Source organism: Pipra filicauda, unplaced genomic scaffold (genome assembly GCF_003945595.2).
Source record: "Pipra filicauda isolate LSUMZ 115617 unplaced genomic scaffold, ASM394559v2 scaffold11_size5308982_pilon, whole genome shotgun sequence".
NCBI lineage: Eukaryota > Metazoa > Chordata > Aves > Passeriformes > Pipridae > Pipra > Pipra filicauda.
Window position 1 is genome coordinate 4956757 of NW_024103652.1, and position 25225 is coordinate 4981981.

General features: G+C 39.1%; 1 protein-coding gene across 5 annotated transcripts in view; it reads right to left on the reverse strand.

Annotated features, from left to right (window-relative positions):
* Window positions 1-3040: 3040 nt before the first annotated feature.
* TDRD7 (tudor domain containing 7) overlaps window positions 3041-25225 on the reverse strand; it is a 45638-nt gene continuing 23453 nt past the window's right edge. For 4 of the 5 annotated variants that reach the window (XM_027748089.2, XM_027748087.2, XM_039386818.1 and 1 more), the window contains exons 7-17: window positions 17544-18124; window positions 13699-13885; window positions 11990-12101; window positions 10932-11134; window positions 10662-10796; window positions 8894-8977; window positions 8599-8733; window positions 8149-8259; window positions 6226-6716; window positions 5741-5901; window positions 3041-3514 (exon numbers count right to left, since the gene is read on the reverse strand). In XM_027748089.2, coding sequence (XP_027603890.1) covers window positions 3294-3514; window positions 5741-5901; window positions 6226-6716; window positions 8149-8259; window positions 8599-8733; window positions 8894-8977; window positions 10662-10796; window positions 10932-11134; window positions 11990-12101; window positions 13699-13885; window positions 17544-18124 — 2421 coding nt within the window. In that variant the 3' untranslated portion in view covers window positions 3041-3293. The remainder of the gene's footprint in view (window positions 3515-5740; window positions 5902-6225; window positions 6717-8148; window positions 8260-8598; window positions 8734-8893; window positions 8978-10661; window positions 10797-10931; window positions 11135-11989; window positions 12102-13698; window positions 13886-17543; window positions 18125-25225) is intronic. The other variant, XM_039386809.1, reaches the window with a different exon arrangement.

Sequence of the window (25225 nt, forward strand, 5' to 3'; positions counted from 1 at the left end):
AAGAAGTGGTTTGAAAGTGCTTATTGTTCACAGCCCTGGGAAAATAAGAGATCTGCTTTGTTTTAGTTATTACAGTGTCATCTGTTTTCCCTAGGTAATGAGCATTCATGCTCATTTTCCATTTTATAAAATTCACTGTGATCCACAAAACATGTCTAACAAAGCTGCATTCTCTTTTTTTGTTTGGGAAGTTATCCTGGGTGAGGTCCCAAGAATTACACATTCCATATCCACATTCCAAGGGAGGATCAGCTGGGCTTCTGCAGATACATCCTACATGGTTTTGGCATTTACAATGAAACTGGAGTTCCAATGAATTTCCAGGCTTTGCCCCTCTATTTAGAAAGATGGTCTGACACCTAATATAAACCTCCCTTTCTGCAATTCAAGCTTTTACATGCCTTATTTTATTTATACATAAAACAGTTATCAGTGACCACTTCTGAAAGTGTTCCCCTCTTTATCCTTCTTCTATCCAGACTAACTACAAATCCTACTTTTTAAATCAGACTATGTAGACTTCCATTGTTCTTGCTTTCCTCTTGTTTCTCTGTGAATAACCCACATCTTTCCTATAGGACAATGCCCTGCCTTCAGGGTTCCAGGAGAGGCCTTTCTAACAGCTGTCAGAATGGAAAGATCATGTGAAACTAACTCCACCACCTGCTGGATTCAGATACAGGCTATGGCAGCACCCCTGGTGAAGTGCCATGCATTCTTGAAAGCAGAGAAACCATTCACAACCACCCTGGAACGCAGACTGCTGAAAAACTGAAGCTAAAAACCATGCAGCATTCTGCGTGAACAACTTACACAGAGCAGCCTAACGCCTCCTGGGATCCACAGACTATCTACTAATTACACTATTTCACAGTTCAAAAACTTCAGCAAGCCCAAAGTGCTCAATGTTGAGCACAGTCAACATCTTCTGCACGTTTTTCAAAGCAGAGCAGCACAAAATGTACTCTTAAGAGCACTAGCAGGTCAATTAGCAAGCGTATCAGAGAATCTTACGGGTTGGTCAGTGATAGAGTAACATTAAAAGCAGGCGTAAAATCATAGTTCTGCAAACAAAATCACAGCGTAAGGAGATGGCAGTAACAGCACAGTACCTGTACTGTAATGGACTAGTAATGGAGACACTGAAGAGAGAGTTTGTCCTGCATAGTGGGAACGGAGAGACATCTCAGTGCAGCCTCTCTGGATGCAGTGCATGAACTGAACGCAGCAATGTGTTAACTTTGGGGTAGGGTGTATGTTCCACGCAGGCACAAAACAATTCACCACATGGAGAGTGGTGCCCCTGAGTTTGCTCATCAGTTACACTGCACTCTGTTTTACCCATGTGAACTCCAGCACTGAGCTGTGAGACCATAGGACTGTTGTCCTTACTTCTGATCTGGGCTTCTTAGCCACTGACAACCAAGGACAGGGTGAGGCACGTTCCAGAAGGGGCAGACAGGCTTGAAAACCATCTTGAGTACAAATGAACTTCTGGCAAAGAGCAGATGCCCAGGCCTTAAAGGATGCAAACACAGCATGGGTATTTCTCATGAAACCAAACTTCAAAATAGCTCCAGCAAAACGCACTGTGCCGTTACAATGGCTTCTAGCCATCAGACTGCATGATTGCAAATGAGGGTGACGTGTTAGACACACAGGTAAATTCTCACTCTCTTGAGGAGCTCAGGGAAGTGCTTGTCTCATCCTAGTGTCCTCTGTCATTCAAATTTTCAGGCTTAGAACATATCCTATGCAAAGGGAAACTTCTGCATGGAAGTTTATCCTACAGTAGTTATCACCCCACAGATTCCTTCACCTGTGTTCTTCACCTACTCTGCTGTGGCAGCTGAAGAAGAAGTTGATTAATATGGAAAAATAACGGTATTTTCATGGTTAATTTACCTCTCTCAACAAGTACACTCAAGATCTTGACTCAAACCTCAGCATACTCAGATATGGAGAGGACCATGAAGTAGCAATTTGCACTAGACTAGCAGTTTGTTAGTTTACCACTGCCCACTCTATTTATTAGGGCTCTGCTATACCCTGCGTACAGTCCAGGCAGAGAGACACTCACCAGTCCCCCCAGAGGACTCCTTGCTGCTTAGCTCAGACCTTCTCCAGAACTATACCGGAGTCAGACTGAGAGTGCAAATGTCTCACATGCTTACATAGCTTGTTTACTCAGAGTACTTGTATGCATTTTCTCTCTCCCACCCTAACATGCACCTCACCATTCAGTCTTGGTTTCCTTTCTGCCCAGTCTCCTGTACTCCTGCAAACAGCATTAAGGGCAGAATTTCTTAGCTCAGCTTGTGCACTACTTGAAATATTATACGACCAGGCGCAGCAGAGAAAATCCCGTTGCTGGCATTCATCGCATAAAGCTTTAATACGGTGCTTAACAATCTGAAGGAACTATGGCAAGCAAACTCCAATCTAGGCAGCAGACTACAAAACATAACCATGTCTACAACTCCTCTAAATATTTCTAAGGCCAAAAATGAAGTAGGTTCTAAAGTAGTCCAAAAATACCATGTTCAGAGGACTTTAAGCACCCATCCACATGCTTATAGGACTCTGCTTGCTCCTGTCTCCAGGGAGCAGTCCTTTAAAGTTTCTCAGAAGCAAACATGAAAACAAGCCATCAAAAAAGTGGGAAAGGAATGCTTCACATTTAGCAACTGGTCAGGGGGGTGGGGTGAGAAGGGGAGAGGAGAATTCAGAGAAATGGTATCACTGCTAAAGAACAGCAAACAGACTAGTGAGCAAACAAAGCGCAAACCCTTCTGTGAAAACTGAGCCCCACAAATGCAGTATCCCAAACAAGGCACTATTCAATGCCTATGAAGTCAAGGAAGGGGGAAAAGCTCACCAACAATGCATGTCTCTGACAACAAATTCAGAAATACTGACGACTGCATCCATGTTTCACAAGTAATAAAAATGTTTGTTAAAGGGAGGACTACCCAGTAAGTGGCTCTGAATAATACTATGAGATAAAAACCCCTCCAAAATTAGGAAATGATCACAAGAACAAAATTCAACATTGTTTTATTGATAAATAACTTCTTAAATATTTTAATCTAAATATTCTAGCATTACAATGGTAAACAACATGAAAATTTTCAGAAAATCAACTGAAGTGAACAGAAACCAAACTTGTTAAACAAACACAGATATTTCAGTTTTATCCCCATTATGTCTTCAAGGCCATGTAGTAGTTATTATTTCTCTTCAAAGCTTGTTACTTATTTCATCACTAAGCTGCTACGTTTCAGAAGTGGTGATTAATCACTCTTTGAAAATTCCACAAGACTTTGTGACACAAAATCATGAATCCATGTATCAATATGTGGAAGAGATGTGTCCACGAGAAAAGTCACTATTTTTCGATCCCAAGAGTTAGTGCTTTCATTAACTGCCTGTATCTGTGCCACAAAGGGTTTCTTCTCTACAAGATTCCGAAACACTATTGATGCCTCTTCTGACCACTGCTGGTTTTTCACTCCTAGGACAAATGTAAAGCAAAACAGAAGGTCATTTATAGACTAGATCAATTTGAATTATTAAGTTTATAAAGAAGTGGGGTATGTTTAAATACTTGAGAAAACAGATGCTAAAGTGCTAATGAATGCAACTTAAATCTAGAAAAGAAAAACAAGCTCACTCATCTCCCACACAAACGAGCTTAATTATTACACAGACTAGGACATCTATTTTTTCTTGAAGTCTAAAGATATGGAGAGTGAAAGGCAAATGCACTGACTCACTGAGAAATTCAAAGCATATCAGCTGCCTTGCCTGATCAGGGCATATCAGGAACCTTTTTGAAAGTTCCTTTCAAAACAAAATTTCTTTGTCTTCAGCCTGAGGATGCTGAAATTATCTGTCCTGTTGGCCTTTCTTTAGATTAAGTTTTCTTCATTCCAAAGCAGCATCAGCTACTAAAACATCAACCAAGCCTTCAAGTCCCAAACTTTCTGCAGAGGGCAGAAACGAATTAAAACTCTGCCTAAATGCCTCACAACTGCTCTTACTTTTTTCAGAGCAAAGTCAAAGTCAGAGCAAAGCAAAGTCTCAAAATCCCTCAAAGTCTCAAAATCCCATAAAGTCAAGTCTGCTAGAACATGAACAGATTTTTAAATACGGCTGTAAACCACCCAGAAAGAAGTGGCTCATGCAGACTTGGGATTCAGTCTCCCCAGACCACTCACTGCCAATGTACAGCATTTAGACACAGGGCCTCAAATATCATGAAGGAATACACAAAAAACAGCTTGTGGGTAAAAGAAGTAGAACAGCAAAGTGACAATACTGTGCTTCTACATTTAGCAGCAGCTTGCCACTGATAGGACAACACGGTAACACAGCTGCCTGAAGATTACAGAAGGAATTAGAAGCCAACAGTTAATCAACACTTAAGAAAGGCTAACTAATGTTAGGAAAGGCTGCTGTGGAAGCAAATGGGATTTTACACTGGAACAAACCAGAGACTAAGAGGTAGGAGACATGAAAACAGAGAGAAAGAAGTGAAAGAATAGCAAGACAATAGTTACCGGTCTTCCAGGCTCAGCTGGCCTGCTTTGACAATATGAAGCATCTCAGAGGCAAACTTAACTAGCTACCTGGGGAACTCTGTGAAGCAGGAAAAGTGGATGACTTGCAGGCTTGCTCAGCTGGATCCTGTACTACCCCAGAAGACAGACACAGCTAGAAATCAGCTTCATTACAGCACTGCACTCCCAGGACCCAGCCTGTCGGTCACACATCCATCATCACTAGCTTAAAGCAACCCCCAAGGTCACACTGAGGCCATACAGGAAAGCAGATCCACAGAAGGAAAACCAGGATCAGAGCACCAACCCTGTGGCCTGTCACTTCCAACAAGCACATTCTGTGACTGAAATCTAGACTAGTGCTGACCAAACAGCGGCAGAAAGCAGGAGCTGACTAAGATGAGATGCATACATCTGAAAGCAACACAGAAATGAAAGAAAAATTTGGAAAAGACAGCAAGAAGAGATCAAGTTTTATTTTTTTAATTGTCTCTGTGCCTCATATTCTCAAGGAAATTTTTTTTACTTTAGCTTATTAAAAGCCCTCACTCCTCTTGTGGAGTTTTTTTATTTGTCTGAGAAAACCAATATATTTCAGGCAATTTGGGATTCCAAGTATGCACTGCAAAATTGCAAATTACAATGGGGCCAGATATATATGTAAAATTTCTTCAGAAATTCAGCATCTAGGTTCCCAACTTTATGCAAACTAGGATAATCAGAACATTACATTCTTATCAACAGATACATCATAACTTTCATACTTCATAGTTGCTTACGTTAAAGGATCCAAAAAACCACTTAGTTCTGATTTCCATGTCCTTTGCATTTAGATATCACACACATTAAATGACAAATTTCATGGCAATAAAAAGCAGTTGCTGGGAAAGTTTAAGCAATCTGCATTTTCAACACGTGATAACTAAAAGTGCTTCATTAAATTAAACAAACAAATAACAAAACAGAATTATCACTACCTATGCCAAGAAGAAAAGCAGAGCTACTCAGATGACACAAACACGTATGTGTTAAGCATGTTTCTGCAAGCAGGTGCACTTCAGAAAAAAAAAACAATTACACCACTAATCTGTGATTTTGTCCACTTTACATTTCTGCTCATTTGGTGTCCCCACTGATGCAGACCTGAGCAAAAACAACTGTAAAAGCTTGCTACCTACCTGCAAGCTGAGCTGTTATAGCTTGGAAAGGCAGTCTTCTAAATGCATCCGTGAGTGGCTGTACTTTCCGAATGCTGACAAACTCATGTTTGCCATAGTCCAGCTCATACACTGACAGAAAACCGTTCCTAAGAATTCCTTTTACTGTGACCCTGTACCACCTAAAAAGGGGGAGAACAAGCACAGACAATTTGAATTCATACTCACACACTGTCAAGGCACCAGAAAAAATAATACACAACCAAAAGATCTTAACCATGTCTGAGGCTTCCCAGATCTGGATTTAGCTGAATAAAAGTCAACTATTCCGACTACAGTGTGGAAGCATGAAGGGACTGCAACCTCATTTACTCCCTTAATCTCTCAGATATCATTGGACATCTGCCACCTGGTTAACAATGCAGACTAAGCAAAGCTAGGCTTGCCTAGCTTAGCAGAGTTAAGCTTGCTTTCAATGATTTTAAGTAATTTAAGTATCTACTTACTCATCTCCAATTTTAGCTGCATACAGCTTGTTTTTTTCAATATTCACAGGTTTCTCTTCTGCCCTGCTGTAGTACAAGATCATTTCTTCCATTAGGGCATACAGATTGTTTAGCTCATTCCAAGGCTGGACAATGAAGTGACCTGGATGGCAGGCCACTGAGACATAGATATCCATGAGCTCGCCAGGCTTTGGCAAGGGTAGAGGAGGAGGCATATCGATAGCAGACACTGCACTGCTGGGCTCCTTGGCTGAATCAGAGAAGCTCTTCTCCAGCTTCCCACTAGTTAACTGCAGAGCTGAAACACCGTCACTTATAACTTTTGTGGAGCTAGTCCCACTGGGTGTAACGCTCAAGAAAACATCTTTCTGATGCTTCCACAAGTCTGCATTTTTGATCTGTCTATTGATGCTTCGATCCATGTCTGGGAAATTCTCTGGAGCGAATAAGTAAACGTGTGCAATTCCCTTTGAACCATCCTGTTTAATCACCTTGGAACACAAAATAGAGTTTAATATCCAGTGAGTAACTATTAAATGCACGTCTGATTTTGTACTGAAGACTAAAGTGGCAACAGTTCATTGCACTTATGCACAGAAGTATTTTCAAGATTCTCCCAAAAACGTTAATGAAGTTGTGGAGAGTAGACCACTCACAGCAGACAAAAAGAGCACTTGCAGCTATTCCACTCACGTAAAGCAAGTACAAAGCTTGAACTGAGCTTTATTCTGCCCAACAGGTTCAATCCCACTACTGCGTTATACAATTCTAGCTTTCAGTGGAACAGTAGCCAGTGTCCACACAGATCTAAACAATTATTAAATATTAACACATAATCCTTCAAAACATCTTCCTGCCATTACAGGAAGCAAAGCCTACTAAATTAAGGATGGGAAAAAAATAAAGATGAACAAAGCTTTCAGGTTTGTATAATGCATAATTTTCAAGCACCAACATAAAAATATTTCATATTTAACATCAGATATGCTAGCATTATTAATAGTAAAGCACTGAAATTTTAATTTGAGAAACTACATAACATTTCTTTAGAGATTATTCCGTTTATGTTCCTAGCCAGGAATAAAAACTTTCCACAATTAAAGCACACATCTGCTGTCTCCTATTTAATCCAGCAAAAATTAGCACCAAACACAAATTCTCTTGGAAGCGGATGTTTAGAAAAGCCAGATGTAACAGGCATAAGCCTCAGACTAGAGGTCTAGACTACAGCAAGCAAAAAAGTTAAGGAAAGCTACAAAGCACTTCTTTGAAGTACTCTGACAGTATATGGAATCAAATTTTTGAGGAAATTAGTTTTGTTTAGTCTGTAGTAAGTAATAGATTTTCTTTAGAAGTGCATTTTCAGTTAATTGAACTGGTTAGGATACATTGCAAATGGAAATAATTTTACCTCAAAGATAAGAAAAATTCTAAGTATACAAAGCAGATATTGAATCAAACTCGATTAGAAAAAGCAAACAAAAAATAAAGCTGATTTCAAAGACAAGAAGGAGAAAAAGCTATGCTCACAAGAGGCATAAAAGTAATTCAAGATTAACTCAAAAGTTGCATATTTTTATGTGCTGAAACGTGAACAACTGTGTTTCTTTCTTATCAGTTGGTAAAATAACTCTAGCTGCATATTTGGACTTAGACAGCAAAATGTGAAAAGCTGCTGTGAAAGTTGCTAAACTCTTGTGGAGAAAAGAGAAGATTCTAACACACTTAAGCAAGTAAGTTTTATGTCAAATGTCCTAAGAAAAGGACTTTGTATAGGATTTATGTCCAATAGCTGGTTATAAACTTTTACATTTCTATAACAAAAAACAACTTGATGAGTTGTTAAATTTTTTAAGTTATTCTTCCAGTGCTCTCTTCCCACGCCTGTGGATTTCAAGTCCCATAGGCATTTGGACTATTTACCTTCATGCTAAATTCAGGGCAATTCATTACAGTGTCTCTCAGCCACAGTACAGCATCTGGAGTCCACATGCCAGTGTTAGGAGGCAGATCTGCTAGGCAGCATTTTAAAGCCTACGAACAGAATTAAGTACACAAGGTATAATTTAGAAATATGAAAACTAGTCTACAAGTTCCAGTTCACAGGACAATGCTGACAGATTCAACAATGTATGACAAACAGAACGGGACAGGGCCAACATGCAAAACCAGCACTATCAAACATACACAACATACTGTCCATATATAGGACTACACTGTGACTTATTTCAGGCAAAGATGCACAGAGAAATACACTGCAATGTTGAATGCTACGAAACAAAACAAAATTTCCTTACATAAAACTTGAAATAGCAGCACTACAAACACTGGCAAAAGAACTAATATAGGTTAGGCTTTAACATGTCTTTATACCTGAGGAGGTATTGCAATTACTTCTCTCAGGAATTGTGGTGGGATTTCTCTGAGCTCTGATACTTTCACAGTTGCAACAGTTCCAGTATCCATGAACTGCACATCCAGTGCCCGTCTAGTGTGAATAATTTTTATCTGAAAGAAGAAAGCAAGAGCATAATTTTGAAGTTAAAAGCCTCACTGACACACACTATAAAATGTTTTATGGAAACTAAAGATTCAGACTGAGTTGAAAAAAAAGAAAGAGACATTTCTATGTGGGAAAACTGTAGCTGTTTTTTTGAATACTTCTTACCTCTACACGTGCCCATTTTCCTTTGGAAGGAAACAAGCAGATTTTGCCACAGAAAGGCAGCAACACATTGAACTCGGAAGTCTGCTGCAAATACAAAAACAGAAATTAAAAAGTGTGGAGCTATTACTATCTGGCACTCGACAAACCATTTCAAAAGCCACACATGACATAAATATTTCTGAGAAGCAAAAACGCTGTTTCAAATATAAAGTCTCTTTATAGACTCAGAAACATATTCTCATCACGTCGTTTTAAGCTTCCCCAATTGGCAAACTTTAATTCCAAGCTCTGTATCTTACAGGGAAACTGAGAGAATACAAAGTGTCAGGGGGAAAAAGCAACACTTGGAAACACAGTATATGAAATCACCAATAATTACTGTACTGTTCTGAGAAGCAAGAGCAGTTTAGAGTTGTGACAGAAAACTGAAGAAACTCCTAGCTTATATTCTAAATCATATAATTCCTTGAGAGATTTAGCAAACCAAATTTACTACTGACTCAAATGAAAGTCTCAGGGGGGTGACATTCACCATGATAATCCTAAATAACATAACAAGACAATGGGCACACTATAAAAGGCAAGAAGAAACTCGATTTGAGGAACCATCCACTGCTTAGTTTGTTTAAACGCCCAGGCAAAATAAAAGAAAAAACAACTCTCAAGATTAGCTGCAAAGTCAAGATTGCTTCTTTTACCTTGTTAACTAAAGAACCTGAAGATCAATGTCTCTCTTCAACAGCAACAAGAACATAACACATACTCTCTCCCAAAACCACAAACTTTTGAAATACCTGTCTGGCTGCCTTCCTTTGTTTTGCTAAGCCTTTCAGGGTTCTTTACTCTTTCAGTGTTGAGCTCGCTTGAAACTGAGTCTTGATAACTGAGACATGTTTAATACAAAATATTTCCAGGTGATTCCACAACAGGTCTAAAGCTTAACTTACACACCTAAAAACACTCTCAACAGAGTAGTGTCACAAGCAGCAGTTCTAACAGGATCTTCAAGGATCTGCATTACATGATTTGATTCTGCAAGGCTCAGCTGAATTATCAACAAATTAGATTCTCTTAAGATCTCTTTGGCATAAATTTTCTTGAGTCTAGAGAGGATTGCTGCATGTGTCTGTTAATGGGTGGTGGAATGTCAGACTTCTCTGCCACACACCCTTTTTAAAGCAACTTAAGACTTCAGAAAATGTCTCCTGTACATCACTTCTAGTTGATATTAGCAACAACATTCAAAAGCTAAGGGGACAAGGGGACAAGTGATGCAGCATATCAGAGCAAAGCCATTGAATTTCCAGGTTAAAGACAGGTTTAAAAGAACAGATCTTGGTTATGCTGCTGCCACTTTGCACAATGTGCTCTGGGCCAGGCTGTTTACGCATCTCAACTCCATCACATAAGTAAAATTTCCAGCAAAAAAAAATACAACAGTATCTCTCCAGGCTTTATAGCAATCTGACACAGTTTCCATTGGAAGCTCCCCATTCAGAGCCATACTGTTGCTGTTCTAACTATTCAAGGAAAGTTTAGAAGTAGTTACCGAAGCCTTAGAGACTGCTTCTGAACAAGAAAGCGTCAAAAGACACTGCTCATGCTGAAAGATGCACCCCAAAAACCCCCAAATGAGGAAGAGAATTTATAGCCTTTTTGAACAGTCTATGGCTACTACAGAAACTTGAACTTATGTACAGGGAAAATGATTGGTACACTCTGAAGAAAGGCTACGTGACTTCACCACTTCCCTCAGCGCAGAACCTACCTTGTAAACAAAGTAGTCTTCTAGTTTCTGCAATATTTCAGAGAGTCTAGACAAGCCTTTGGATGGCACTTGGCAATACAGGGTTCCATCAGAGAAAACACTGGTTACTCTGACATTTGTATATAGTGCATCTACCTGCAACAGTAAGATTTTGGCATGAAAGGGGAAAAACAACCACTTAGCAAATTTCTTAGTACTGATTTTTGTCCATCTAAGACCTCAGCAGTCAATGAATTTTAATGAATTGAGAAGGAAACAGGACAATGGTACCTGCAGGTGCAGTTCAAGGGACTTGTCATACAATGCCTTCAGACAAGTAGCATTGATGTTGATATCATCTTCTCCAGATGTGTCATAGAGAACAAGAAGAGGAATATCACTTTTTTCCAATATTTCCACAGCAAATATCTTGAAGCATGTCTGTGATTCCACAGTCTTTATTAGGACAGGATCATCACAAAAGGCTTCCAGTCCTGTAAGACACACCATATTTTTATGAATCAATGTATTCAAAGGCAAAACCAATAACTAGGTCTGTGTTCACAAGAGGAATATTTCCAAGAACCAGGATGAGGCAAAGAAAAGTTGTACTGCACCCCTACTTGAATTCTACTTAATTTCTGCCTTTTTAACATAGACAGCCATCTTCAGGGGTGGGGCAGAAAAGATCCTCTTCAGAAAGAGTTGAGGCAAATGTGTAGAGAACAAAGGAATGTATTGAAGTATTAAAAAACCAACCAAACAAAAAAGCCAAGCTCATTCGCAGCAATTTTACGCATTAAAAATAAAATATGTTTAAAAACTTAGAAAGGCCTACCAGTTTTAGAAGGGTAAATAAATTCCAGCAGAGTCTAAAAGTCTGTAGGTATGCAAGTATTGAAAGGGGAAGGATCACTTTAAAATAACTAAATAGGCCCATATTTAGAAATACTGCCTGACCTGGTCACAAGAGATGTGCCTCATTTTGGAAAAGGTGTTGTGTTAGTACATTGTTTCACACAACAGTAAATGTTATTTCTTTATTCTCTTATTTCTTTAGGCTCACATACATAAAAGGGACAAAAACATCCAAGTGCAGAAACAACTAAGCTCGACTACATAGATACTGGGTATAATTGTCTTCTAATGTCAAGGGTTCTTTATAAAACTCTTCTTCTTCCCATCCTTTCTTCCTCCCTTTTTCTTCTTTCCATGTCTACCCATGTCTATTTAGATTAGCTGTGCTGGACAAAATCTATCATACACAGATAGATCAAGGATCAAAACTCCCAGACTCACAGATGCTTCAATCCATAAATCATGTACAGTCAGCACTGCCTTTCTCTTACCTGCCAGTTTACACTTTACAGCTTGAAAAGGAAGCGAACTGAACTGTTTCTGTAGTTTGTACACACTGTTGCTTTCAACAAACTCAGTGAAGCCGTGATCAACATAGCGTACCTGAAAATGGAAAAGGGAATAAAGGCATAAGATCATCAATATCATTGTAAATATGTTTTCTTGAGTCTAGGGGAAATGCATTCAGTTACCACATTCTCTGTGCAGCCACAGGAAAATTACAGTTTGCTCATTTAGTAGAATATTAGACCATTAATTTCATATTTATCTCACTGCCTGAATGTTCAGAGTTTTCAGGGAAAACCTCATTCTCAAGATCTCTGCAAAACCATCCTCTTCAACTGTTCTACAGAATCTCAGCTCTAAATAGGACCACTTCTGGAGGGTTCAGCATGCATTACCTCAAACCATGTGAAGAAAGGAATAAAGTGGCAATTTTTGTTTATAAAGTTTTGAAACTGTTGAAAAGTCAAATACCACTTAGGTGCCATTATAAGTTTTGCCTACTGTTTTTACAGCATTAAGAGAATCATTTTGATTAATGCTCGTCTTAACTTTGATTACCACAGTCAGTGCAAGAAACCATTATGGAAACTGCTGATTAGTAGCAAATAACTGGAGCTAAAGTAAGAGAAAGAAGGCTTTACAGGACTTTCTACAACTTTTCTTCTAAACTCTATCATGCAAAACGTCTGATTATCAAATACTGAAAGGAGGTCTGAACACTGTGTTAGAGGATAATCAGAAATGCTTCAATAAAGCAATAGCCTTCTTTTGGCTGGTAGCTCTAGTTAGGGAGAAATTAGAGGCAAGCATGGCACCTATGTCCTTGCCACTTCTCTAAAACCAACAATCTTTCAAAACCAAGTTCTGACACTCTCCAACAAGCTCCAGCTGAAGGGTATCATACTAACTCTCAGAAAATCCTCAATTCTAATACATGTGCTATTTAAGTATTTATGAAATGGTTCAACTTTGTAAGTATGTTAAGAAGACCTAGATAAAAAGTCACCTAACTGGGGGAAGAAACAAAAAAAATAAAATAAAAGGGTATATAATCAGTGTTTGATGAGGCAAGAAATAATTGAGAAATCTTAAACTTCTTTTAAACTTCTAATATATGTTGTAGTTTCACTGCGGATAACAAGAAGAGTCTGCTTGGCCCAGGGAAAGTTTAACAGAGGAGTCAATCTCAGCGGGGTTTAACTAAAATGCATACTACATGTAACTCCCAGAATACCAGATCTGCCTGGAAGGGGAAAATATAACCTTCTCATTTTTTTGCTATTTAGTGCACGTTAGAGATGCTTCAGTACAAGACTTCAGAAAGCTCTAGCAGCAACTGAATTCTGTCCTTCCCTTTCCCTTCCTCTGTCCCACTTCAAATAGTAGTAATACAGCGTCCCTCCTAACAGAGGTAAACTTTCAGTACCAAAGTGCTATAGGGCCCAGCCCCACATAAAACTCAAAAAAGCCCCCAAACTCAAATCATTTATGGAAAAAAACCTGATAGACCATTTAATTTTGGCCATCATATAGCATCAGAAATGTCTTAATTTCTCACATAACTGAAAACAGAAGCAGTTCAGGGCAAGAAAAGAGAGAATGCTAGTGCAGCATATTTAAGAATTAACCAGGTATCTAAAATGCAAGATTGTTTCAATTCTTTCTCCAAGTGCCAAAAGAGGTAATTACTTGCCTTTATTCTGTTGTCTTCTAGAGAAATTATCCGAGCACGCACCCAGGCGTCTTCTCCAGCATGTACTGCAACAAGTTGCCCAACACTCAGAGACTGAGCTGCTGACACTGTGCTATTCTGACTATAGTATGCTTTCATCTCATCTTCCATTTGTTCCTGGGCAGAAGAATAATCTTTGCCCACAAACCTACAGTATTTTATAAAAAGAACCAAAACAAAAACCAACACGAGAGTTAGGATGCAACTTCAAAAAAGCTGAATAAGAACATTTCCATGCATATATGAATATAGGAGTAAATTATGGATGCATACATTTTCTAAGTACACTAGTATTCAAACTCTTTTCCCATTAACAGGGCTATAAAAAAAGAAAGTTACTCCGTCATTAACAAACACTATCTTAATCTGGTTTTCACTAAGGTTGATCCACAATAACACATTTAAAATATTTTTTTAAATCAGCTCTTAAACCATGTGCTGTTTACTCTCTCCCTCCCTATCAATCAGCATTAGGTTGCTGACCTAATGGTTCCTACTGAAGCAGTTTGTACGTAATGAAGTACATAAACTTTCTGAAAACTCCAAATAGGAAGTTCTGAAGGCTTCAGAAACACGTCAGATTAGAGTAGACAAAAGGAAACATAAAAATTTGTATTTAGTAGCTACTGTTTCAGCATATTCATATAGTCATTGATACTGCACAATTCTACAACGTAGTTTAGATCATCATCCTATAAACATCTGAGTTTATTCTGAAGGCCTGCTATATACCCAAAATTAGCGCAGATATTGTACTGTGACATACTATGGTAACTTTATTAAATTAAATTAAATCTGATCACATTCCAGGGGAACCCTCATTTTCCCAAAGACAGCGTCACGCTTTTCAGGATGACAGCCTTTTTATTTCTACAAAACAATGTTCATCTCCTTCAAAGGAGAGATGAAGTGGGGTGACAGTCATGTATGTGCTACTTAAAAGTTTCTTTAACATTTATTTCATAAGGATACCTAATAGACAGTTGGAGTAGCTCAACAGAAAGTAGAAGAATCTCTCAAAATTTCCTGCCTCATTCACTATTTTCTAGTAATTGGTGAGCCTCATACTGAAGAAATTTTTGGTTGCTCAAAGCCAATTGAAAAATTATTTTTCAGATTTTTTTTAGAAAAGAATCCTGTAAAGCCACCTCAAAAATGTGTATTAGAGGCTAATCTATGTGCAGGTAGCCAGGTACTACAAGTGTGCATTCAGCAACATTCTTCTTCTCAACTGGAACCAGTTCACATGTCCAGTAATGTTTGCTGCTCCACTGTGAAAGGAACAGAGGAGTATGCTTCCACAGTAAAACATACAACACAATTTCATCTAGGCAAAAAGACGAGGGGAAAAAAGTATCCAAGCTGTAGCACAGAAACTTAAAGTACCTGAGAATAAACCATGACAGTTAATTATTTCTTGTGAGAATTCAAATGCAGCACCTAGTGCATCATCTCTGCCTTCAATCACACTGTTGTGCATGTACAGCAAATATCTAGGAGTGTTTCTATCACCTCACTTTCATACTGACTACATCGGAATTCTCACTGAATTGTTCCATGTCTCAAAACAGAAATAGCACCGAACCTTCCAGCTTTGCCTTCATTACTACTGCATTTGAAAGGTTTCAGCCAAACAATACTTAGCCACATACTAAAGAGATATTGCTCCCTCCCCAAGACTGAAAGAGGAATCTTGATTTTATTGGTCCTACAAAAACCAACATCAACCAACAGCCCCTAAACAGTCCTTGTGTAGATGAGCAGAAAGGGACTGGTAGGACATGTAAGGACAGATGAGCCCATGCACTGTTCCCTTCCTATACATCCACGTGAACACTTTCTTGTCATGGCAAAAAAACTATTCCCTTCAGGGCTAGTTGCATAGTATCAAGGTAAAAGACCTTGCCCATAACCCTAAGTAGTAATTTCCGTACCCAGGGCCAAGAGACCACTAATTTTCGTCATGTACCTGCACGGAGCTGACAAATTCAGAAACCTTAACACTGTCCAAGAAATGTGGCCCACAATTTGGGAAGTGCTGCTTTGTAGAGAAATTTTAATATAATCACCCTCAGCTCATCAGTGTCATACAGTATTCCTCCCAAATAATTAGTGGAAACATGCCTGAAATAACAGATTAGAAGGCTAAGAACTGTTACTCCCATCTGCAGCAAGTTATCAATGCTGCCAGAATTAAAAGGTGTACAGGGAGAAGGAAAAAGTTTTGAAGAGTTAAGTTCCACCTGCATAGCAAGCTGGAAGTAAGAGATGTAATTTGTTCCTCCTCTTCCCAATGCAAAACATATGCACTGTGTCTGCTTCTGTATCTCTGCGTACAGAATACTTATGTCTCAAATGGGTTGTCTTTCCTACCACTATTGATCTTCATCATATTTCATGTTTTGGACTAATTTCAAAGAGATCTCTCAGGAACAACCTAAAACATAAAGCCTCTTTTTCTTTCTTCTGTGATGTCTTTTTTTAAGCTGAGGGTCACTCAAAAATTCCAACTGTGTCTTCTTTGCTAAAATGATTGACTTGTTCAGCTGGATACAGGACAAATCTTTTTGACAGATGAAGAAGCTTGCCTTAAATTACGCTTTGTGGTGAGACCAGTATACAAAATAAACATATAAACAATGCACACAGAAGCTTATATGAGAAAAAGCACAATATAGGAATGGTAACAGCTGCTAAAACAAAGATGGCTACATTCTCAAATGGAAATTCCTCTGGTAACCCCTAAGTAAGGGGATCTTTGCTACACACTATCAGCCTTGAGACTCCATGACTTCAAGAAACTAAAACAGTGGAGCGACACCTGAAGTTCAAGACAATATATTACTGAGACCTAAAGAGAAAAAGGATATCTAGATTTCAGCTATAAGCCCAGTGTGTTGAATACTGCCAAACAGCAATGAGGAATGGGGTAACAGGATCTGTAAGGAAACTGCACACATACTTAATTCAATCCTCATCTGAGAATGACTGAAGCTATCTAACCAAAGCAGAAACTGCAGAAATTAGTGGGGAAAAAACAGAAATCTGTCACTGTAGCATATGACCACACAGTCGCTCAATTCATCCTCTTGAAGTGACCTATAAACTTTTTAAGACTAGGGTCAATTTAAAACAATTTTAGAAGTGAAATATCCTCTATGAAAATGTTTAGGGTTTGACTCTTTTTTTTAAGCTTTAAAGAACTGCCAGGATTTCTAGTACTTTACTCCAACAATGAAGTATACAAAGCTTATTATGGTATATATCCTGGAACAGTACAATAGCATATACCTAAGACAGCCATTACAATCCACTTCTTACACTGTCCTCTAAGGCTGGACTGATCAGCAACCAAATCAAGAAGCACTAGTAATCTATTGTTGGATGAAAGCTCACCTGTTTCCAGAAGTGAAAATCAAAGTGGAATCTGAGCATACTCAAGTCACGTCTAGTTAGTAGTAAGTCAGTTATAGAAGTAAAAAAGTATTTTAGTAAGAACAACAATAATATCTGAATACTATTACGTGTTGTAGTAGGGTTATTTTAAAAAGTCTTGCAATGGCAAGTCAAATCTGCCTTGATTTCATATAAGCCAGTGATAGAAGCAATCAGTTCAGGACAGAAAAAGTTTTGGAAAATTTCCATTTAGGCAAACAAAAGGATTCTTAAGTTTCATTAGCAAATTAAGTAAATAATAAAGCCCTGAAACCTCCTCTTCAGCAATTCCTTTCTGGCACATCTATACAATGTTACTATGTGGATTTATAAATAAAGCAAAAAAGATAGATTCCAAAATACAAACTTGCCTAATCAGGACCTCATTAGTGTTTTTTAGTTCTAACACCACGATGGACACAGATCCTTCCGACGGAATGATTAGAGAAGGAACAGTTATGTTCTCTGGACACTGGTCCTTGGATTCTTCATCCTGCTGTTCAGCTGTGGCCTTCACACCATCACGACTCTGGACTTTCTCAGTGACATTCAGGTTTTCATCAATGCATCTTTGGGGTTTAGCATAGAGGATAGCCCTTCTGGGGACTTCAGATACATAATCCACCGTACACACATCTGAGAGCAACTCTAGATTACTGAGAACGTCTTCTGGAAATTTTGATTGGTAAGTGTCTTGGTACACTTTGGGAAGTGCATGAGCCCAAAGACCATTGGAATATTTCAGCAAGATGCTAACAACTTTCTGCTTTAAGTCGCTGCTCAGTGATGCAGACGTGGTCTCCATATTCGGTTTTAACAAAGGGTCTGCTTTTGAAGACGTAACATTCTGAGATGCCTTTTCTTGATCGGTATCGCTTTTTGCTGCCGGTGGTATTTTCTTTGCAGGATAAAGATGTTCATCCATCTGATCACCCCTGTGTATTTTCTCCACCTTGTAAAACAAAAAAATAGAGCCAATAATCAGTTGTATCTCTAAGTCTAAAAAGTTTTGCCGATTACACTTTTATGACATGCATTTTACACAGATTTTGAAGTGGACATGCACGGGGAACTAAGCTTGAGGCGGTTACTACAGGGTAGTATTTCTTGTAATGCTTCCTCCTCTATTTTGAAGGGTACCAAACACATATGACTACATCAGTACAGGGCAAGTATCTAATCTATACAATACAACTGGAACTTGCTTCCAAAGAAGTACAATCTCTCTTTTCTCCCAGGAGGACCAGAAGATGATAACGCACTCCACGAACTTAGGTCTTTTGCACGTTACCCCCCCACTACCTTTCACACAAGTAAGCCTATCATAAACAAAAGGGAGATGGGATTTGATTCTATACTTCAGAAACAAGAGGACACTTGCCAGGCAGTGCTGTCAGGCAGACTATTGCTGTCATGCTCAGGGAATTATTTTTCAGTACAAAAGTTCTGAAATCAAGGAAGAAATGTCTGTATCATAATAAAATTTTGTAATAAAACTGATTAGGTCCTTTTAAGCCATGCTCACAAGCCTCCTCCAGAACCAGACAGATGTTTTGCCAGTCCCCATGTCTCTAGTCTTTGCTATGTTCAAAAATAAGCATCTCACATAGTTTGAAGCCACAATCTTGAAAGCACCATTTGAGAACTGTAGCAACAAACTCACAATAAAATTCCGTTTCCTCAACCTAGACAGATCCAACCATCACTTAACAGGAATTTACGTAAAAATTGAGATAACAAAAGCTCTTAGAGTTTCTACATTGGTCCCTAAGCAAGAACAACTCCAGCAGTAAAGAAAGTTATTGAGGTTTATGTAGCTCCACTTTGATGTTCCTTCCTCAGAGGAAACAACTCTCATCAAAGTAATTGTCAGAAGCAGATCAATGAAAAAACATGGAGCAGCTGAATTACTTGCACCTACTCAGGAGTAGCATTTGCCTCCACACTATTAATGTCCATACTCATCAGAATTTTGTAAACCTTGCCCAAGTAATTCTTTGCAGTTCTGCCCTACCAACATACAACAGAAGCATAGTGAACAAGACTTCAGGTATTGTCTTACATATTAAGAATAACACAAGTCACTGATTAGCAAGATAACGCTAACAAGACACAAACACTGAGTTACAATACATGGACAAAAATTTTAAAATGGTCTTTTCCGTGTCTAGAACCATGTGTTTTGTCCTATGTACACCTCATCACACTCAGCTGAAATTGCCACGTGATGACCTGAGTTGAGAATCAACAAATGTACTACAGAAGTGGATTTCCATACACTTGCTCTGCATTACATTGTCTAGGCTGGTGCCAAAGCAAGGTATGAAATGGTTCTTGGGAGTAGGTCTTGGTCAACTTCCACAAACACTAGCATGTGTGCTATCTAAAATCATCACAGAGAAAATAGTTTTCATAGATATAAAAAAATATGAGCCAGGTTAAAGAACTCTCACACATTTTTGGTGTGAATTATTCTTTATTATTCTTTATCGGTGAAAACCAAAATAATAGTATTTTCTGCAAGAATAAGACATAAGAAGGCAAACAAAGCCATCTAACAACCCTCAGTTCCTCAGATTCACGTGAATGAGTCAAACAAGCTTTAAGATTCCAGTCTTTCCAAGTAAGCTCACTAAACCAAGGAGACATTTCTTCTTAATATCTCTGTGGGGGGAGAGGACAGGCAGTGTCCTACAGATATCTACTTATTAAAAAACAGTTATCTACTAGAGGAAAAAATATAAACAAATCATATAAAGGATGGTAAATTCACCAAGGTCTTAGGCATCTTGCTAGTCAGGTTGATATAAGAGACGACAAAACACGTCTGGCCATGCAGTCTAGAAGGATCAAAGATGTCTTCAATGATTCATGACACAGAGAATCTACATCTGTAGGTACACTGATATGGGGAATTTTATTATGCCCCTTGTACCACAGGAGCTTGGTTAAAAATACAACCAAACAGAAACATATCAAAGTCTTGCAAGGGCCTTGATACACAGTCAAGAGACCAAAGAATATCAAGTGACCTAGAAAAAGAAATCAGTGCCCACCACCTTGGCAGAAAATGACATCCTAGATACAGAGGAATTGGTAAGGATGTCCCCTGTGTCTACACACAAGATTGAGTAATTCGTTTAAATAACCAGCCAAAGAAACTTTTAGCTCCAGAAAATACTTGGCATTATCAGGACAACAATTTGTTTGAGAAGGCTGTGTTGGGATGTATGGCAGCTCATCCTGAAAGAAGCTGGATGCAGAGAGTCTACCTTCATGCATCCTTTCTCTTGACCAGCACTCTTTATATAGGGCTGCAACAGAGCTGAATAAATATTTGCTGACAGGACTATAAACCCTTACACACTAAAGACTGGCAGAAGACTAAGAAGAGAAGATCCTCAGAGATCTTTAAGCCTCTTAACTCCAATAATAGCTCTGAGGTTTTCTAGGCACTGAACTTCAGTTTTGAAGAAGCTGTAGATGCTGACTGAGCAAACCATTTAGAGACAGCAAAAGTGCTATTTCAGTAAGTCTCTTCAGATTCCTACACTATAAATGAGCTCAGGTCGACATCATTAGAATCACACAATCATAGAATCATAGAATATCCTGAGTTAGAAGGGACCATCAAAGTCCAACTCTTACCCCTGCACAAGACATCTCCAGGAACCACATCATGCACCTGAGAGCCTTGTCCAAATACATCTTGAACTCTGTCAGGCTTGGTGCTGTGACCACTTCCCTGGGGAGCCTGTTCAGTGCCCACCTACCGTCTGGGTGAAGAACTTTTTCCTAATACCCAAACTAAACCTCCCCTGACACAACTTCATGCCATTCCCACGGCTCCTATCACAGGTCATCAAAGAGAAGAGATCAGTATCTGTTCCAACGTTAGTGATTCCATGATTCTGTTTCTGTAATTTCTTCTGTACTTAACCGAATTGTTAAAATTAAGTCATACTGGGTATATTTTTGTATTTTTTTTTGTAGTTAGACTAAAGGATCCCTATTGTAAAGATACCCCCTGTTCAGATTCAGTTAGTGCTCAGGGCTGGAGTGGTAAGCTCTGTAAAGCACAGGAGTATCTTTAGGTTGCCCCCTTCTGCCCCATCCTCTCTGCCCTCCCACTTCATTACCCTGCACATCATAGTGAAGATACTTGTTCTCACAGTTTCTTGTGCTTTTGAGACTCTGACTTCGGAAAACATACAATTACAAATGAAACTCTAATGCAATAAGAGAGGGGAGTCAATCTAACAACCCTATACTGTTGGTGGCTGCCCTTATTCCTCACATCCATATGCCAGCTCTGAGGATCAGACATCTTTGTCAGCAGTTTTTTGGCTGTACTAACCTTTACCTCATACTGCAGCGAAGCCCTCCTACAACATCAGAAAATTGCAAGATTTAACACACAAGGAGATGCAAGGGTTGCAGGAACAAGGGAAGATGCTGTCAAGTGGAGTATGACTTCATTTGGTGGCTCATCATGCTGTCTAACCACGTATTGCTAGGACTGAGCTTCAGGCACGTCGAGTTATAGCCTGTTCCCACACTGCGTTTGGACAGCAAAGTTATTCTGGATCTTGTGTTCTCAACTGGCTCATTTCCACACATGCTATGACAGCATCTTCTCAGTGAGCTTGATACCAACTGTATTTTGCCCTGTGCTGTAGTATGTACAACATATCTAGTTAAATTTAGGTAGAACATGGCTTGTGTTCACTGAACTCCATTCTAAATGGCTAGTGGCTCTGTGTCTTGTCCTGAGATACCCACTAAAGCAAACTGTCAGATCAAACACTGATTTCTTCAACAAGCATGGCAAAAGGAAGTTATCATAATCCCAGAGCTCATTTATAGGAAACAGTTTGTAGGGCTTGTGTAAAACTGTGCAAGCTTTCATCCATACATGCTACCAGACAGGACAGCCTGCTTCATTGTCTACTCCATGTGCAAAGTGCATTAGAGCTGATTTTTTTATTCTCTCAAGTCCATTTCTCTGTTTAGAATGATGACTTTTGCCTCACTCAGCTAACTGGGGTAGAGGAATTCCTTCCCTGAGAGTAAAGACCTGACAGAACCAAAGTTGCTCAAGGAATACAACCGGCTGTGGCAATCCTTATCTTCTCTGTGCAGACCTGTTTAATTGACTCTGAATGCTACAGTAAAAACTCAGCTGGCACATACAGTAGTATGTAGTACCCATTTTGTTAAGAGATGGTATACTGCCCAAGAACAGATTCAGGAAACAACAGTCCTAATCCTATTTCTGTCAGTTTGTTTACCAGTTGATCCTGCCATCCTCCTAAGCCTGTAGTTTCACTTTCTGCAAACAGTCACAACTTCTGTAAAATATGAAGACTATTCTTAGAACTACAAACAGCTAAAAAAAATAAAATAAACAAAATATCCTACCAGTCAACTAGGCAACATATGCAAGTCCCATTATTGACTAAAAAATCTTCTACCTTCCTGTAATGACAAACTTCACCTTGTAACAACTACTTAAAAACAAATGAACAAAAAAAGCAATCACAAACACCCCAAAAACACCGAAAAAAAGCATGCTAATTTTCCCCTTAGTTTCTCTGATTTTTTTTCTAATTATGTATCTTCAAGAAGACTAACACACTGTGGCACCTGTCCAGCACCAACCCAGACATCCAAGAGATAAAGTGAAGAACACCAGGCTTTCCTTTACTGTGTAAAGCCTCCTCCTCAGAATAAATAGCCAGGCAAATGTTCTCCAGACTAAGGAGCCTTTTCACACAGTATCAGCCAATACAGTGCCTGAGCGCACTGACAAATATGCTCAGGCTAAAATACCCATATTTTTTAGCCAAAGCCTTATTAAAAAGCAGTAAGACAACTGACTGAGAAATGGTAGATTACTGGAGATGAAACTATCCTCTGATGACAACAGACTAATCTGCTATGTAGCCAGGGCCAGTAGGGTATTTTACAAAAAAGAACATCATCTTTGCTCTGGAACTGCTGAAAAGCAGACATATCTCTTCCAGCACAAGTGGAACTTGCAAATTCAGAATGGCAGTGTTATTTTTTTACCAACTCCCTCAGAAAACCAACAGAAAGACTACGGTAGCCACTATTAAAAGAAACCTCTAGAAGCAAGTCTAGAGGCATACATCCCTTCTTTCTGTTAATTAAAAGGTGGCTGCTTAGTATTGTTCTCTACCCTTTTCTAACTGCAAGAACGAACTTGGGAAGACAAGTGCAAAAAAAGATGACAGAAGACAGCTTCACCTGGCAAACAACATAGGGGACTGACATATTTTGTCATCATCTCAGATTGATATAAAAGGATGAAAAAAGGCAGCTACTAGAAAGAATGCAGCACCAAGACTGACTGAAAATTAGAAGCTAAGAGAAGTGGGGTAGTTCAGCCTGGAGAAGAGAAGGCTTATAGCAGGTGTCCAGTATCTAAAGGGACTTATAAAAAAGATGTGGAGAAACATTTCAGCAGGACCTGTTGCCATAGGACAGAGGGTAATGGCTTTAAACTAAAAGAGAAGAGATTTACATTGCATATAAGGATGACATTTTTTACAATAAAGGTAGTGAAACACTGGCACAGGTTCCCCAGACAGGTGGCTGATGCCTGGAAGTGTTCAAGGCGAGGTTGGATGGGGCTCTGAGCAACCTGATCTAGTTGAAGATGTCCCTGCTCATTGCAGGGGGGTTGGAACTAGATGGCCTTTAAAGGTTCCTTCCAACCCAAACAACTCTACAACTCTACAGTCATTACATATAGACAGACTGATTTAGTGCACTGGAACTGTACTGGGTCAGAACAAGGATATTCCTTGCCTAACATCCTATTTGACAACAGCAGGCATCCAGGAAAAACCATAAGTGACAGGATGGTTGTAGGGACTTCTCCTCCTCCCATTCTGGATACTCCATAGTTCAGGCACTACTAGTGACAGTTTCTTTGGAATGAAGTAGTTCATGACAACTAAGGCCAGAGATCACCAGTGCATGTATTCAGTTGCTTTTGAATTCATGATGATTAACATTCCCCATCTACCTTCTTCAAGTCTCTTATTATATTATAGCCCATATCTCCATCTTTCCCCACTTAAATCGTTTAACTCAATTTTTGCTTGTACAGAACTCAGTACTTATGTTTACCTGTCACCCTCTTGAATCATCTTTTCACTCTGCTTGGTCTCTCAGTCAATTTTTGTTTGTGTATTTTTTGGGTGGAGATGGGAGGAACATATTTGATTCTGATATGTGCTTACAAAATAGGTTTCCCTACTGGTACAGTGTTTGCTATTTTGTTCTCTGTTTGTGAGAACAGGGAAATCTTTACAGGGAAGTTTGCTGCCTGGGGCCCCTGGGGCCCGAATCTAGATGAGATGTCACCGGACAACTGAATAGCTTAGTATAGCTTTGGACTCTTATCCACTCCTGCACTTTCACGTGAGTACCAAATATGTTGCAACAAAAAGTTTAAGGTCGATCAAAAGAGATTTCAGAGCCCTGGGAAGAGTGTTTAAAAATTCAGAAGCACAGGCAGTATCTTCTTCAATCCTCCCAGTAATGAAGAGAAGCTCTGGAAAAAATAGATGAACCCAAGAGGTAAATACCTGGCTCTAGGACTGATGCTCGAAGCATTTCTTTACCAAGAGGTGGTCAAACACTGGAACAGGCTTCCTAGAGAGGTGGTTGATGCCCCAAGCCTATCAGTGTTCAAAAGGCATTTGGACAATGCCCTTAATGAAACATTTTAACTTTTGGTCATTCCTGAAGTGGTCAGGCAACTGGACTAGATGATCACTGATGGATCCCTTCCGACTGAAATACTTCTTTTCTATTTATTTTCAAGTAGTTATCACTTCCATTTTTCTGTACTGACCCAATATTTGCATAAATGCCAAGATCTCTTTTCTCAAGCTTAGCAACCCCCCCACAAAACCCCTACATTTTTTTAACGTGAGTCCTTTCTGTCAACAGCTGTAACTAAGTCTCACTTGAAATTTTATGGGCCGGCAACCTGGTATAAGGAGGTTACATAGTTCTT